We start from the raw sequence: 17110 nt of genomic DNA on the forward strand, positions 1-17110 counted from the left end.
TTTCTTACACATACACATTAGAAGACGTAATTCTCAGGCCAGGTGTGAAGTCACACTTATAATCCCAGCACCTGGGAGGCTGAGGCCTGAGGACTGTGAGTTAAGAGAATAGCTACATGGATAGTTGCAAGCGAGACCCCGTTTCAAGAAACAAAATGAATCAGAGAAGTAAGGTGTGGGTCCTTTTACAATCCCTTACACCACAGGGCTTCAAGACAAATCTCTCTTTAGTTTCCTACACACAAGTTTCTCAACTGTAGAATGAGGGACTCTCTGGGTCAGCTAACACTGTCCTGAGAAACTTTCCTTTGCATGTAGGGTGACAGCCCTAATTATCTCCAGACACCTCCAGGAGGACTGCTTATATGGCATGCCTGTGTTCTCTTTGCCAATGTCATCTGATTTAGCTCTCTGCTAACCTGCTAATACTGTATTGGATGTTGTACTTCTTAATAAACTTGCTTGGTCTAAGCTATCAGCTTATCCAAGACCTGGTCCCAGCTATTGCTTTTGCCTTCTTTTTTTTCTCACCCCCGGTCTCCCGTTTGACCCTTCACTATTCAGGACCCTTATTCCTTTGGGTCCACATCACCCTACTTCACTTGCCACCTGTGCTTTCCTATGGTCCCTTAAAGTCTTTCTTCCCCAGTTTCCTGTCTGTTACAAGCATTTCATGTTAAGAACACAAATCTAAAATCCAGACATGACAGAGCATATGAAATTTGTCTTTTTGGGTCTGGGATTCCTCATTCAGAATTTTTCCAGTTTCATCCACTTTTAAGCAAATATTATGATTTCAGTTTTCTTTGCAACTGAATAAAATTCCATTTGTATATGTATGATATTTTGACTATCCATCAGTTGGTGTATATCTAGGCTGTTCCCCTTCCTAGCTATTGTGAACATAGTAGCAATGAATATGGATGAACAAGCATCTCTTTTGTAGAATCCGGAGGCTTTGGGTGTATGACCAGAAGTGCTATCGCTAAGTCATATGGCAGATGAGTTTCTAGCACTTTTTTTAGGAATCATGAAATTGATTTCCACAGTGACTACACCAGTTTGCACTCCCACTAGAAGTGATATCTTTTCCAACATATTACTATCTTTTCCAATATACTGTAGCTCTCACTTTAAAGAAAATGGTGATGATGTGTGAGTTTTTCAGACTGATAAATGTTAGTTCTTTTATGTAAGGTTAATCATTATAATGTTTCTGAGAGCACTATCACTTTCTGCACCTGCCTTTGCTTTGCTTCCCTTCATAGCACTCAAGAGGACCCAGTAGCACATTTTTTGATTTTCTTATTTATTTCCTTTATCCTCTAGAACAGAAGCACTGTCAAGACAAAGGTTTTCTCTGTTTTGTTACTCAATGTTTCCAAGACCTGAGTAAGTTTCTATCACACAGAAGGCATTCAACCAGCTAACTCAATGAATGAAATCACCCATCCTAACTCCCCTGATCTTAATAATAAAGGGGACTCTTCTGCCTTTTTCACTTCTTAGCCTTGGGACTTATTTAGTGAAGTGTAACAATTCTCTGCAATTCATTGCTATTTTCTATTAACACATAAGAAAGAACACCTTGGTGGATTACTTAACTTTCCCATTAACTAGCCACCATGCTAGCTGCGTGTGGTGACACACATGGAACCTTAGCTCCAGTGAGGATCACCAGTTGGAAGCCAGCTCGAGCCATGGTAAAACCCTGTAACCTTAAAACAAAATATCCATCTAAATCTCATGACTTTTCTCTCTTCTGTTGGGTCTTTTTTGACAATCGAGCATCTCTTTACAGATATATGTAACCTTATATTCAGCATGCTCAAAACCCAATATAAATCATCTCTGTCTTTGTAATTCCATTTATCACTCACAGGGTTTATACTTGAACATGATCTTAGCTGATTTTTACTATATCTAGTCTTGTTTTCTTCAAAATTTTCTTACATATCCTTTCTTCCTACTTCACAATTGCCATGGCCACTGTCTGAGGTTAGTAATTAATTGTCTTATGCCTACATTCTAAAATAGATTATCTCTCTCATATACTATCTCACTTTTATATTCAAGTCAAAGTGTGAAGGGCTTGACTGAAAGGTAGAATTGTGAAATGTAACAAAAGGGGCACTGCTTGAACATAGAAGTGTACAAGTACACAGGAGCACAAAAATAAAAGGGAAAGGGAAAAGTCAAAGGAAACAAGAACCTGTCATAGAAAATTCTAGAGAAAAGATTTAAAAGACAAGACCAGAAACTAGGTAACTATGACAAAGTCAACTATCAAAGAATAAGCACAGATAATTACAATTAGTAAGAATTAGAACTGATAGTGAAATTGTTTCCTGAACAAAGAATGTACTTATTTTTATTGTTTGTATTTGCACCAAAACTGGCATCAAGGGAAGACAGGGAGAAGCACCAAGGTGACAGTGTAGATTCTCCTTCTAATCGTCACCTTATTATGTGACTAGCTGACTAACTGCCTATATGGAAAAGCTAACCACAACCAAATAAAGTTAAAAATCATTGTTAATTTTCTGAGAATGGTTGGTAAGATTCTAAAGACCAAATCTGTAACACAAAAAAGATAAAATCAAAGTAACAAATGATCCAAATATATGTCACCATATAGCTTTTATATTCATAAATAAAAGTGGCTTTACATATTACTTTTAAAACTTAATTTATGATAATTATATTAAATCACACTTTCTTTAAAATCTCTAAAGCTGGATTAAATCTGTAGTCTTAAACCCCATTTTTTTTCTAGCCTTACCTCGTTCCTCCACCATCAATTGTAAGGATTCGGATTCCTCTGCCTTTCACTGGATCCACATAACCAATTAAGGCCAAAATTTCTCTAACTGCAGCCTGAAGAGTTTCATCCTTAATTTGCCTCAGTCGTAATAAATACGGAATAACTTTTTCCTACATTGAGGAAAAAAAGTTATTTTGTTACCTATGTCAAACCAAGAAGAATCATGTAACTGGCATGGCAGCACACTTGTAGAATTCCAACGCTGGAGAGAAAGAAGCAGGGAAATCTAGAGTTCAAGACTAGCCTGGGATAAACAATGATACCCTGTAACAGAAAGAAAACAAGTATATTTAGCTGACAAGAGTAGATCATAAAATCAAAATGTATTTACTGCTTTTTCTGTAGTTAAAAATAATTACATTATGACACACTAATATCAATAACAATATAGCATATATTTGTCCAAATTTGAAGACAAAAAACAGCCTCTGCCCAAATATCTTCTTGATTGAAATGTGCAGTGCCAGATGGTAAAGCACATACTTGTAATCCCAGCACTCAGGAGTCTAAAGCGGGAGAACTGTGAGTGAGGCTAGCCTGGGCTACAGAATAAACTCCAGATTACATAACAAGACAGCCTTTAAAAAAAAGAAAACATCCACTACTCAATACAGAAAATATAACTATCTTAATACAATTAGTAGTAATTTTTACAAAAAAATTTCACAAATTTAAGGGGAAAGCTGAGCTGTATAATGTTTAATAAACTGAATAATCATCCAGTGTATTACTCACTTTACTTCTCTTTCTGAACCAAATTTGAAATACTATTGTTGTTCTGTTTTTTGCCCTAGCAAGTATTAAGCACCAAAGGACCCCTACAGGAATATGAACAATGGCAGAGGCTACAAAGGCAAATTTCCATTTCTGGTTAGGATAGAACAGTTAGTTAGAGGTAAATGCCCATGCCAAGAGCAACTAGAAAAGCCGGGTGAACTAAAGCAGACCACCTTTTAAATGCACTACAGATCTACTCAAGTAGCTGCGGAACACCTTTCCACCACGAGAGGGATAAGTGCTGCTGAGAAAGCTGATAAATTTGATCTCCCTTCAGGCATTTGCTGATTCTGAGAAGACAAAGGATAGAAAAGTTCAGCTTGGTTTAGGGAGGATTACAAAGGAAGCGAGAACTCAGCTAAGCATGTGGTCTCATTGGGGAGGTGGCTGGCGGGGGTGGCAGGGGGAGGAAGGCTTGCACTGTATGGCTGATTTCAACTTAACACATCTGCAAAATTTTCAAAGTATGATGTACAGGAAGAAAAAATGCTAAACTCAAGCCTTCTGGGGAGAAAACAAAAAACAAAAAACAAAAAAACATATGCTTTGTATTTGTGAGTTTGAAGGACCCAAGGCATGGTGGTAGTGTAGGAATATGCACTAAGAACAGGAAAAACTAGGAGTCTTTTCCAATTTTAACCAGCCTTAAGTCAGTTCTGTCCTAACTTACTGACGCTATGACTGTTGCATTTTGTATGTCAGCCGAGGAGCAAAGTAATTCTCTGAAAAAGGAAATCTAGATCTTATGCAGTTTTTGAAGCTCACAATGCCCAGCATACAGAAAAGTCATGATATATCAGTATGATATAGTCAAAGGTCAGGGGTAATAAATTCTACTACTAGAATTACAAATAAAAGATAATTAATCACAGTAACATTAAACAATTACATCTCAAAGCATCACATACAAAATAAGCCCAATGAAAGATGCATGGGGTGCTCACACTAAAGAACTTTTAAACACCTGAGAGAAAACAAAGATCAAACTGATATTTCATTTACCCTAAACTGTCTTGCTTACTCAATGTAATTCTAGCATAATTTTATTCTCCTTTGTAACACTCATATGGAAACATGGCATGTTAAGAATAGTAGTCAAAGTAGGGACTATAGACGGGTAAGTGTTTAAGAACACTGGCTGCTCTTCCCAAGGACCTGGTTTCCATTCCCAGCACCCACATGGAAGCTCACTACCATTTACACTCACTGCCATCTATAACTCCTCAGGCAAAATATGGAGATTCGAGTATTTCTTTAATAGAACACATAAATACATATAAACTAGGCTAAATTAAAATTAGTATTTGTTCCTTTTTTAAAAAGATTGAAAAGATAAGCACAAGTGGGTAACCCACGATATACACACTCTCTTGGAGAACTTAATACAAAAGAACTGCATCAACCAGTGGAAAAGCTGTTTAACCCTCTCCGTGGTGGCGCATATTTACCAATCTAGCACTTGAAAGGCAGAGGCAGGAGGATGACGTTCAGTCCAACATGAGTTAAATAGGCCTGGCTAAACTCACATAATGAAGCTATCTGAAGAATACAAAGAAGAAAAAGCTGCTTAAAACAGTGGGAGAAATTGGCAAGAAGAAAAATTTACTTGGGAAACCTCACAGCCAAGTAACACATGACTCAAACAATTTCTTTAGTTCATTGTTTTTAGGTTATTATTTATGGGAAAGGTGCTAATATTTTCCCAACTATGTAGACTTTCATTTCTGACTGATCTAAACAGAAACACATTTCTTCCTGTTTCTGAAGGGTTTTTGTTTTTTTGTTTGTTTGTTTGTTTGTTTGAAGATTTGGGATCTGTTCTTAAATATAAGGGAATCCTCAAGAGTTCAACTATCATGATAATTCCTAACAGACTAAAGCTGAAAACTATCCAGAAATCTATTAACAGTATAAACAACAAATTATGGCCCACACTAATAAATAAAAGAAGACCAAATCATTTACAACTCCTACCACACTGTGACTAAATCCTACTGACGACGTGCTGAGGGGAAAAAAGCAACCTCATATGGAGTGCAAAATAACCTTTTCTGCTGACTACAACTGTAGGTGGGACTTTAGGGACACTGGCACACTTCACACTTACAAAGGGACCCATGTTATCCTTGCATAAGATACTAAATCATTCTTTAAAGCATGTCTGACTGCTAGGCTTCTTGTAAAATTAACGCTGGAATTCAGTTCCTAGGGCACTGATTTTAAAAAGTAGTGTCTTTCAGTAAGTGATTAGGTCCTGAGAACTCTGCGTATATATGAGTGTAGAGACCTTGGAAGAGGGGCTGCATTGTGAATTCTGCCATGTGAATGAGTCACAAGCTACAGCATATAGCGAACAAATGTACACCAGACCCAACACCAACCTGGGCCTCTCAGTATGCATATTAGCAGAAAGAGACTTCTGTCAGGTGCAACCTACCCAGTGTATGATATTTTGTTATAGCAACTTAGTTGCCTGAAACAGTAATTATATTTTAGACCTCTCCTTTCTGGCTATCCTTGACATGAACACTTTCTTTAATAGCATGCATATATTTCAAAAACTTATCTCTAAAAGATACATCTATATATGAAAGATAAATTTCAAATTTTAGGAATATGAAATATTGAAATGCCAGGAATGGTGGCTCATGCCTTTAATCTCAGCACTTGGGAGGCAGAGGCAAGAGGATCTCCGTGATTTGGTGGCCAGCCTAGTCTGCAAAGTGAGTTCAGGACAACCAAGGCTCTGTTACAGAGAAACCCTGTCTTGAAAAAAAAAAAAAAAAGGAAAAGAAAAGAAAAAGAAAAGAAGAAGCACTAACAGAGTTTTAATGAAGCTGTAACAATATCACATGGTATTAAACTATTAAGTATACAAGTAAACAGTACAAAGAGATTCACCTTCCTTAGTAATTTAGCTTCTCTTTAAATGGTCTATTTACTGAAGCCTGAACTTTGTTCACTACTGTATATATAAAATATTGAGGCAAGGAAAACTAATTACTTTAACAATTCAATTATTAGTTAAAATTTTTGGACTTGAAATGTAGGGAGACCATGAGATGATGAAATAAACATCAACAATGGTCTTCTGTATTATGTTTCTTGTCTTTTGCTTTTAGACAGAATCTTGTTACATAGCCTAGGCTGGTCTCACACATAGGATCCTCTTGCCTCAGTCTCCCAAACAGTAGAATTAAAAGTGTTTGGCCACACCTCGCTATTTCCTATCTCCAAAAAGTGAATACAGAGTAAAAAATATCTTCATTGCAATTAAGAAGTTGACAATTATTAGGCAATGCAACTAACATATTTAAACTTATGCTCCATTTTTACATATGTCAAGTTCAAAGTATAATTATTGACAATCATAGCAGAATTTATGTCAAAGAATAAAAGGAACTCATTAGCCTAATGTGTATCATAAAATAAGGAGGCAATTACTGGATATATAGTGTATGATTTAAAAAGACAAAAATGTTTAAATAAAAAAGGGTTTGAATTCTCTACTTTGAATGGTTTATTAGAATTTTATTTCAGGACAAATATTAAATAAGTTAGAATTACCTTGACGGCCACTCCTTTTCCTTCAGGAAATTCTAGAAGATGAAAAGTCAGTTCTTCAACCCTAGTAATACAGAGCTTTGGGTCAGTTGTTCTTCTTAAGGCCTGAACTAAGGCTCGAGTTCTGTTATCAATACTCACTCTTGCAATAATCTACAAGGTCATATGAAACATGTGATTAGAAGGTGAAGTTACTCTACAAATGCTTAACACTTTTTAGCCCCACACTGAAAAACAACTTGCCTTTTCTCGCTGGAGTGACATACGCTTTTTCTCCTCTGCCTTCTTGTCTTTGCTAACACCTTGCTCAGTTTTAGCAGGTTCTTCCTGTCCTTCTGGTTGACCCTTTGAGTCAGACTTTAATTTGGGTACAAGTCCACCAATGTACCCACCGACTAAGGCTTGTACTCCTTCCGTGGGACGAGAAAGGAAGCTAGCGATACTTTGTTTTGTGGACACTGGGAGAACCTCAAGCATCTGGCTAGGGCTGGAAGGTTTGTCTTCAGCATCTAGGAGAGGTCCTGAGTCTGGCGTGTCTGTCAGGATATCAGAGCCAGGTGAACTGGATTTTCCTTCTTCAAGTTCTGGTTTGTCCTGAAGATGTTTATCTTCCTTTACTTGAGACATATTTTCCTTGCCCTTGAAGTATGAATTAATATGATTTGCTAAAAAGTAGAATGACTCTCCAAATCTGGTGGTTATATTGTATGTGTAATGAAAAAGGCTGTGTTTACCTAAATCTTCTTTATCTGCGAGGTAACTTTTCTGTTCCACAAAAGAATTCTTTTCTGCTGATTTATCACTATAGTTTTTCAGAGATTCGATGGCTTGTTTAACATTTTTTTGTTTTAACCAGCCCCTATCTGATACTTTTCTTAATATTCGAGAACTTGGCTTAAATTGAGCTAACCGTGAAACCATTTCATTTTGACTGCCAAAAATAGCCTTTGAAACAGAATTCAAAGTACTTTTAATACGGGACATATGAATGCTCACTTTTGGAAGTCTCTTGGGAGCAGAAGTGCTAAGTTTCAAAATTCCAACATGTAACCCATGGTTGCTTGCAGAGTGCCAGTGCTTACTGCAATGTGCTTCACTATTGTTCCATTTACAGCCTTTCTTACTTGTGTGAAAATCTCTGTACACATTGATATGGCTCATGCGCCAATAATGTTTAGAACACACAAAATGCAGCTGTTTGCTTCTTTGCTTCCCACAAAGACTTCTTGCATTACTAAGGAGGTAAATATATATATCTAGAGTCAAATTAATAGACATAACTTAAAAATCATTTATTTTCTATATGACATTCTTTACTTTCACTCCTGAATGCTTCATTTAAGAATCCCATAATTCATGGTCTTACCTGAAATGGTTAAAAAAAAAAAAGATTAATTAGTATTCAAGTTTTAAAAAAATCAAAGTTGAGTTAATACATATGACTTTGTACCACAACAACCCAGCTCAAAGAAAGATGGAATAAAGCTGGACAGAAGGCTCGGCAATAAAGAACACTTGTTGCTCTTGTAGAAGACCCAGGGTTCAAACCCAGCTCACAGCCTGTCTATAACCCCCAGTTCTGGGTGATCAGATACCCTTTTGTGGCCTCCAAGGGCACCACAAATGTGGTGCACAGACATATATGCAGGCAAGACACCCAAACACATAAAAAATAACGGTACATGAAAATTTTTGTTGTTGTGTAGCTGTGTTTTGTTCGCTGTGTAGCTGGCCCTGGCTGTCCTGGACTCGCTTTGTAGACCTGGCTGGCCTCAAACTCATAGAGATCTGCTGGCCTCTGCCTCCCGGAGTGCTGGGATTACAGGCATGTGCCACTGTGCCCAGGTAATATATGAAATTTTTAAGAGATGAAATGCTATGCTTCCAAGATAGCTTATGAGACTATAATTTCTAAAATAAGATAAAGTGTTTGTTGCAGATGTCAGTGAGAAGTTAGGGGATTTTTCAGGACAAGGGCAGAAAGCAACTACATGTTTTCCCTAGAATATCATAAGAATGTTCTCTAGGTCAGTTGTAGATATTTTCTTTTCAAACTTCTTGAGCAAAGCCTTCATAATCCACATTGTTTCTGGCACTACTATCTTGCAAACTAGGATGGCCTGTTAGGCACTGCTTTCCCAATCCAAACTCCCAAAGCAGCCCTCATTCACCCCCAAAATACATGATCAGGCCTATCAGCAATAGCGCACTCCCTTGTACAAACTATAAAGTTTTGTTACTTTTCTATTGCTGTGATAAGACACTATGTGCAAGGCAACTACTAAAAGATTATTTGTGGCTTATAGTTTCAGAGGGTTAGAGTGCATGACCATTAAGGTAGAGGGTATGGGAACAGGTGTGCACGCATGGTGATGGGTCAGTAGCTGAAAAAATTACATTTGCTCTACAAAAACAAAACAAAACTAACTAGGAATGGTATAGGTATTTGAAACTTCAAAGCCAGCTACCAGTGACACATCTTCAACAGCGCCATACATCCTAATCCTTTCAAGTAGTACCATCAACTGGGAACCAAGTACACAAATACATAACTCAATGGAAACCATTCTCTCACTACACTAGTGATGTTTAAAACCATTTTAAATGTTTTGCCAGTCACAGAGATATTAGGTCAGACATGGGGCTGAGCAATGAATGGCTTTCAAAGAAACTAATCCCTGTGACATAATTTTATGTCAACTTTTGACACAAGCTACTTGAGAGGTGGGAACCTCAATTAAGAAACTGTCTGTACAGCAGATCGAGTCTGAGGCCAGCCTGGCCTACAAAATAAGTTCCAGGATCATCAAGGATACATAGAAAAAGAAAGAACAAAAGAGGGGGAGAGAGGGGGGAGGGAGGGAGAGTGGGAGGGAGAGAAACACCAACCAACCTCCAACTTCCAACAGACTGGGTTGTAGGCAAGCTGTGATTGATGGAAGAAGGCCCAGCCCATTGTGAGTGTTGCTATGCCTGGGCTAGTAGTCCTGGGTTCTATAAGAAAGCAAGCTGAAAAAGCCATGACAGGCAATTAGTATAGAGTACCTTTCCATAGCCTCTGTATCAGTTCCTGTCCCCAGAGTTCCTGTCAGGACTTGTTTTGATGATGAACAGCGATATGGGAGTATAAGCCACTTCACAGAATCTTCTCCAAAACTGACCATACACTCGGCCACAAAGCAAGCCTCAACAGATACAAGAAGACTAAAGTAGCCCCTAGTATCTGATCAGACCACCACATATTAAAGCTGGAACTCAACAACAACAGAAACAACAGAAAGCCTACAAACTCATGAAAACTGAACAACTCCCTACTCAATGATCTCTGGGTCAGGGATGAAATAAAAAAAGAAGTTAAAGACTTCCTAGAATTCAGTGAAAATGAAGGCACAACATACCCAGCATTAATCCATGGTAGTCAGGGATAAAATAAAGAAAGAATTAAAGACTTTCTAGAATTTAATGAAAATGAAGGTACAACATATCCAAACTTATGGGACACAATGAAAGCAGTGCTAAGAAGAAAGTTCATAGCACTAAGCACCTTCATAAAGAAATTGGAGATAGCCCATATTAGAAGAAAACACACCAAAAAGGAGGAAATGACAGGAAATCATCCAACTCAGAGCTGAAATCAATAAATCAGAAACAAAGAATACAAAAAAAAAAAAATCAATGAAAATAATAGAGCTGGTTCTTTCAGAAAATCAACAAGATAGACAAATCCTTAGCCAAATTACCTAAAAGGCAGAGGGACAATACCCAAATTAACAAAATCAAATGAAAATGGGAACATAACAGACCTAAGGACATCCAAAACATCATTAGGTCTTACTTCAAAAGCCTAGTCCACAAAATTGGAAAAATCTAAAGAAATGGATGATTTTTCTTGATAGATTTCAATTACCAAAGTTAAATCAAGAAAAGGTAAGCAACTCAAAGAGTCCTATAACCCCAAAAGAAATAGAAGCGCCCATCAAATGTCTCTCAACCAATAAAAGCCTAAGGCCAGTTGGTTTTACTGCAGAATTCTACCATACATTCAAAGAAGAGCTAAAATCAATACTCTTAAAACTATTCCAGAAAATAGAAACAGAAGGAACATTGTCAAGCTCATTCTATGAGGTCACAGTCTCCCTGATATCCTAAACCACACAAAGACTCAACAAAGAAAGAGAATTTCAGACCAGTTTCACTCTTGAACATTGATGCAAAAATACTCAATAAAATATTCACAAACCAAATCCAAGAACATATCAAATACATCATCCATGATCAAGTACACTTTATCCCAGAGATGCAAGGATGCTTCAAAATATGAAAACCCATCAATGTAGTTCACCCTATAATCAAACTGAAAGGAAACAACAACAACAACAACAACAACAACTGATCATCTCATTAGATGCAGAAAAAAACTTTTGACAAAATCCAAAACCCTTTCATGATAAAAGTCTCGGAGCGATCAGGGATACAAGGCTCATACCTAGACATAATAAACACTATACACAATAAGCTGATTCTCAACATCAAACCAAATGAAGAGAAACTCAAAGCAATTCCATTAAAATCAGGGACAAGACAAGGCTGCTCACTCTCTTTATATCTACTCAATATAGTACTAGAAGTTCTAGCTAGAGCAGTAAGACAAATAAAGGAGGTCAAGGGGATACAAGTTGGAAAGGAAGATGTTAAGACATCATTATTCAGAGATGATATGATAGTATACATAAGTGATCCCAAAAATTCCACTGGGGAATGCTACAGCTGAAAAATACCTTCAGCAAAGTGGCTGGATACAAGATTAAATCAACAAAATCAGTAGCCTTCCTGTATTATACAAAATACAAATGGGTTAAGGAAGAAATTATGAAGATTACACCCTTTACAATAGCCACAAATAATACAAAATATCTTGGTATAACTCTAACCAAGCAAGTCAAAAATCTGTATGACAAGAACTTCAAGTCTCTGAAACTGAAGAAGACATGAGAAGAGGTAAAGATGTCCTATGCTCATAAATCTGTAGGATTAACATGGTAAAAACAACATGTTATCTCACCAAAAGCAATCTACAGATTCAATGCAATCCCCATATTCAATGCAATTCTCATCAATATACCAAAACAATTCTTTAAAGACCTTGAAAGAATAATCCTCAACTTCATATGGAAAAATAAAACAACCAGAATAGCTAAACCGATCCTTTACAAAAGAAGAACTTCTGAAGGTATCTCCATCCCTGACTTCAAGGTATAATACAGAGCAACAGTAATAAAAAAAAACTGCATGTTATTGGCATAGAAATCAACTGGTTGATCAATGGAATCGAGTCAAAGACCCAGAAATAAACCCTCACCTACAGACTTCTGATTTTTGACAAAGGAGCCAAAACCACACAATGGAAAAAAGATAGTATCTTCAACAAATGGTGCTTGCCTTACTGGATGCCTACATGTAGAAAAAGGCAAATAGATCCCTATCTATCACCTTGCACAAAACTAAAGTCCAAGTGGATCAAAGACCTCAACATAATGCCAAAAACACTAAATATATTAGAAAAGAAAGTGGGGTAGAGCTTTGAACTCGTTGGCACAGGACACAACTTCCTGAACAGAAAACCAACAGTTAAGGCTCTAAGATCAACAATTAATAAATGGGACCTCTTGGAACTGAAAGCTTCTGTAAAGAAAGGACACTGTTAACAGAACAAAATGGTAGCCTACAGATTGGGAAAAGATCTTCACCAACCCTACATCTAACAAAGGGCTAATAGCCAAAATATATAAAGAACTCAAGAAATGAAACATCACCAAACTAAATAAGCCAATTAAAAAGTGGGGTACAGAGCTAAACAGAGAATCAGGAATATTAAATGGTGAAGAAGCAGTTAAAGAAATGCTCAACGTCCTTACTCATCAGGAAAATGTAAATCAAAACTTCAGAACTGACCCCTTTGTCTTTGTTCATGTTTCTATTATGTGACTAAAAATGCCATGACCAAAAAGCAAGTTGGGGAAGAAAGGGATTATTTTGCTTACACTAACAGATCACAATCTATCATTGGAGGATGTCAGAACAAGAATGCAAGCAGGCCTGGAACATGGAAGCAGGAACTGACGCAGAGGCCAAGAAGGGATGCTGCTTACTGCCTTGCTTAGCCTGCCTTCTTATAGAACCCAGGACTATCAACCCTGGGATGGCACCACCCACCGTGGGCTGGGCCCTCCCCCACTGATCACTAATTGAGAAAATACCCTACAGCTGGGTCTCATGGAGGCACTTCCTCAACTGAGGCTCCTTTCTCTGTGATGACTCTAGCTTGTGACACAAAACCAACCAATACAACTGACTCCTTGTGAACTTGACACACAAACACATTACAATTAAGCTACAATCTTTTCTTCCTTATTCTTCAAAAAGAGCTAAATGACTTTAAAAGTCCCACAGTCTTTACAAGTTCAAAGACATTAAAATTTCAGTCTCTTTAAATATCTAACTTTTTAAAAATCTAAAGTTTTAAAAATTCAGTGTCTTAACTGTAGGCGCCAATAAAATACTTTCTTCAAGAGGAAAAAATCAGGGCACAGTCACAATCAAATCAAAACAGATCAAATGGGTGTAACATAGCTCTGAAGAGTATTTCACCCACAGCTGTGGAAAATGAAATAAGAATTGATTTATTGAAAAGAAAACAAAGGTGATAAGAACTTAGCTAAAGTAACCAAAAGACAAAGAATATACAAGTTAGTAAAACCAGACACACACACAAAAAAATAATTACCCTGTAATATGCCTTTACAACAGACCCCACTAAAATCCAGACGATCCTTGAGGAATTTGGTTAAAAAATTATATTCCAATCAAGAGAAAAATCTAAAATAAATGGGTAAATTTCTAGACACTTAATGACTTGTAAAAACTGAATCAAGAGTGTACCTGAAAAAAGGAGGAGGAGAAGGAAAGAAGGAGGAAAGAAGAAAGGAAGGAAAGAAGGAAGGGGAGGAAAAGAGGAGGAGGAGAAAGAACAACCACCACCAGCACCACCTAAACCAGTCACTAAGAGATGAGACTGAAGCTGTAGTCTCTGACGCTGTTGCTTGCCTTTCGATCCCTTTCCCCTGGCTGGGCTGCCTTGTCTGGCCTCAGTGGGAGAGGACTCACTTAGTCAGCCAGAGTGGGTTGGTACTCTTGGGTTTGAGGGGCACTTCTCTTCTATTAGAAGGAGAGGGGGGTATGGGTGAGGTATGTATGAGGTGTTGAGGGTGGGACTAAGAGAAGAGAAGGGAAGGGGCTGTGATCAGGCTATAAAGTGATTAAATAAATTAATGAAAAAAGTTTTCCCAAATAAGAAAAGTGCAGGACTGGACAGGTTCCTGGTCAAATCTACCATTCAACACAAGCTCCAACGAAACAATATGTAAGATAGAAAGGGAAGAAACACTTTAAAAATCATTCCAAAAACCCAGTAGCACCTTGCTACCACAACCAAATGTGGACCGAACAAAAGTAAAACTAAAGACTAATATTCTTGACATACATAAATGCAAAAGGTCTTCAGTACCTGTGAACTAACTTCAGCAATACATTAAACAGATCATTTATCAGGTAGGTCATACTGGTTTTCACTTCAGGTATGCAAAGATAGTTCAACATAGACAAATCAATAAATGTACTATAGCACATTCATAAATTCAGGAATAATTCACACAATCATCATAATGCATACACAAAACAGCTTTGACAAAATTCAATATCCCCTCACATAAGAAAAGTCTGGAAGAAAACTAAATATGGAAAGATCAAATGTCAACATAATGAAGTCTACACAACACAAATGCACAGCCAATATCAACTGAATAGGGGAAAACTAAAGTATTTCCTTTAAAATGTGCAACAAGAAAAGGATATCCATCCTCACCTCTCTTACTCAGGATGTTTTTTGAAATCTTACCATAAGGAGGTACATATAATAAATAAGAGGGATACAAACAGGAAAAAGAAAAGTCAAATTACCATTCTTTATACAGAACATGATCTTATACTTAGATGACCTTAAAATAATCACCAGAAAACTCTTAGATATGATAAGATAAATTCAGCAAAGCAATGGGATACCAAATGAACCTACAAATATCAGGAGCTTGCCTGCTTCCACTCTGCTTCGCTTCCCTTTCCTCTCCTCTTCACTCCTCCCATCCCTACCTTTCTCCTAATACTGGATATTGAACCCAGGGTTTCTTGCATGCTAAGTAAGCTCTTTACCACTGAGAGGTATGTCAAAGCCTCTTTTCATTTTATTTTGACAGGGTCTCATTAAATTGTATGAGGTGACTTTAACTCACTCTGTAGCTATGCTAAGCTTAAGCTTGCTATCTTAAGTCTCGGCTTCCCTGGCAGGTTTATAAACTTGTACCATTAGACCTACCTAATCAGTAGCTTTTCTATGCACCAATAATGAACTTGCTAAGAAAAAAAGAGAGAAAATTAATTTTATTCAAAATAGCCACCAACTACAAAGAAAATACCTAGAAGTAAACCAAAGCTTATGATAGAGCTCTACAGTAAAAATTTAAAATACTGAAGAAAAAAGTTAAAACACTGTTAGGATTCAACATATTCCCATCAAAATATCAATGATATTCTTTATGGAAGTAGAAAAATTATCCTAAAATTCAAAACAGTAATCCAGGGCCAAAGTAATCCTGGGCAAATGGAGCAATGTTGGAGGCATCACAGTATTTGAGTCTGAGATGGACTCTGAGATGGACTCAAAATCCATCTCTGAGGTGTAACAAAAGCATAGTATTAGCATAAAGCAGACATGCCAAAAGATGGAACAGAACAGAGGGTTAAGAAATAAACCCATCTGATTCTTGAGAAAGGGGCCAAAAATACATGTTAAAAACAACCTCTGTAGCAAATGGTGTTAGGAAAACCAGCTATGTAGGCCAATGAGATGGCTCAGTTGGCCAAGGCACTTGACACCAACCACGGCACAAGGTCACTCCCCTGGACTCACATGATGGAAGGAAAGAACCAACTCCAGTAAACTGTCTCTTGACAACCACCATGTGCACCAACCTTCCCACACAAATAAGTAAATGTATTCTAAAAGCTGGATATACATATATAGAAACTAGAAACTAACCTCAAAATGGAATCAAAGTCCTTAACATACCGAGAATCAGAAAACATAGATAATCTCCTCAAAATACAGAGTGAGAAGCTACCTTTTCTTCCGATATCTTTCTATCTTGCCTTTTTATTTACAGTGGCCAAGTTATGGGAAACAGCTCAGGTACAATGTAGTATACAGACACACAATGGAGTAATATTCATCCATAAAGCAAAACAGAATAAAGTCATTTGACAGACACACATGGAACTGGTAATGTCATGTTAAGCAAAATAATACAGTCTCAGAAAAGTATCACAAGTTTTCTCTCATGGTAGAATCTGAAGGGTGAGTGTTTCATGACACAAGAGTAAAAGGGAAACTATTATAGGAAAGAAAATCAGGACAAGATAGGAGGAGAGAAGGTAAGAGAAGATCATAAGACAAGAGCCATGGAGGGGGTGATAAAAGGCTATGTGCATGAGTGAAAATGTCACAATAAAATAGTAACTTTACACAATTAATATGGACTAAAAAAGAGGTTTGATTTTAATTGCAGTAGTCCAATGCTCATAGACTGATGAAACAAGTGATGATGATACAAGGGAAGGAGGAAAAAATTAGGCTACTGTGTTAAGTTACTCACACTACGTATGAAGTACAGTGTTATTCAAACTGCATTTAGATTAACTACAACTATATATTGCAAACTCTAAGAACAATCATTAATTTTTTTCTTGAGATATAACTGAAGGTTGGCGAGATGGCTAAATAAAGGCACTTGCTGCCAAGCCTGATGACCCAAGTTTGACTCCTCAGAACCTATA

General features: G+C 37.2%; 1 protein-coding gene across 2 annotated transcripts in view; it reads right to left on the reverse strand.

The window, feature by feature from the left end:
* The window catches only part of PNPLA8 (patatin like domain 8, phospholipase A2), a 50860-nt gene that overhangs the window by 27306 nt on the left and 6444 nt on the right, over window positions 1–17110 (reverse strand). The window contains exons 2-4 of one of the 2 annotated variants that reach the window (XM_084793766.1): window positions 7409–8399; window positions 7169–7318; window positions 2783–2934 (exon numbers count right to left, since the gene is read on the reverse strand). In XM_084793766.1, coding sequence (XP_084649892.1) covers window positions 2783–2934; window positions 7169–7318; window positions 7409–8326 — 1220 coding nt within the window. In that variant the 5' untranslated portion in view covers window positions 8327–8399. Of the gene's footprint in view, window positions 1–2782; window positions 2935–7168; window positions 7319–7408; window positions 8532–17110 lie in introns of both variants that reach the window. The other variant, XM_084793765.1, reaches the window with a different exon arrangement.

Source organism: Acomys minous (assembly GCF_964271855.1).
Source record: "Acomys minous genome assembly, chromosome: 8".
Taxonomy (NCBI): Eukaryota; Metazoa; Chordata; class Mammalia; order Rodentia; family Muridae; genus Acomys; species Acomys minous.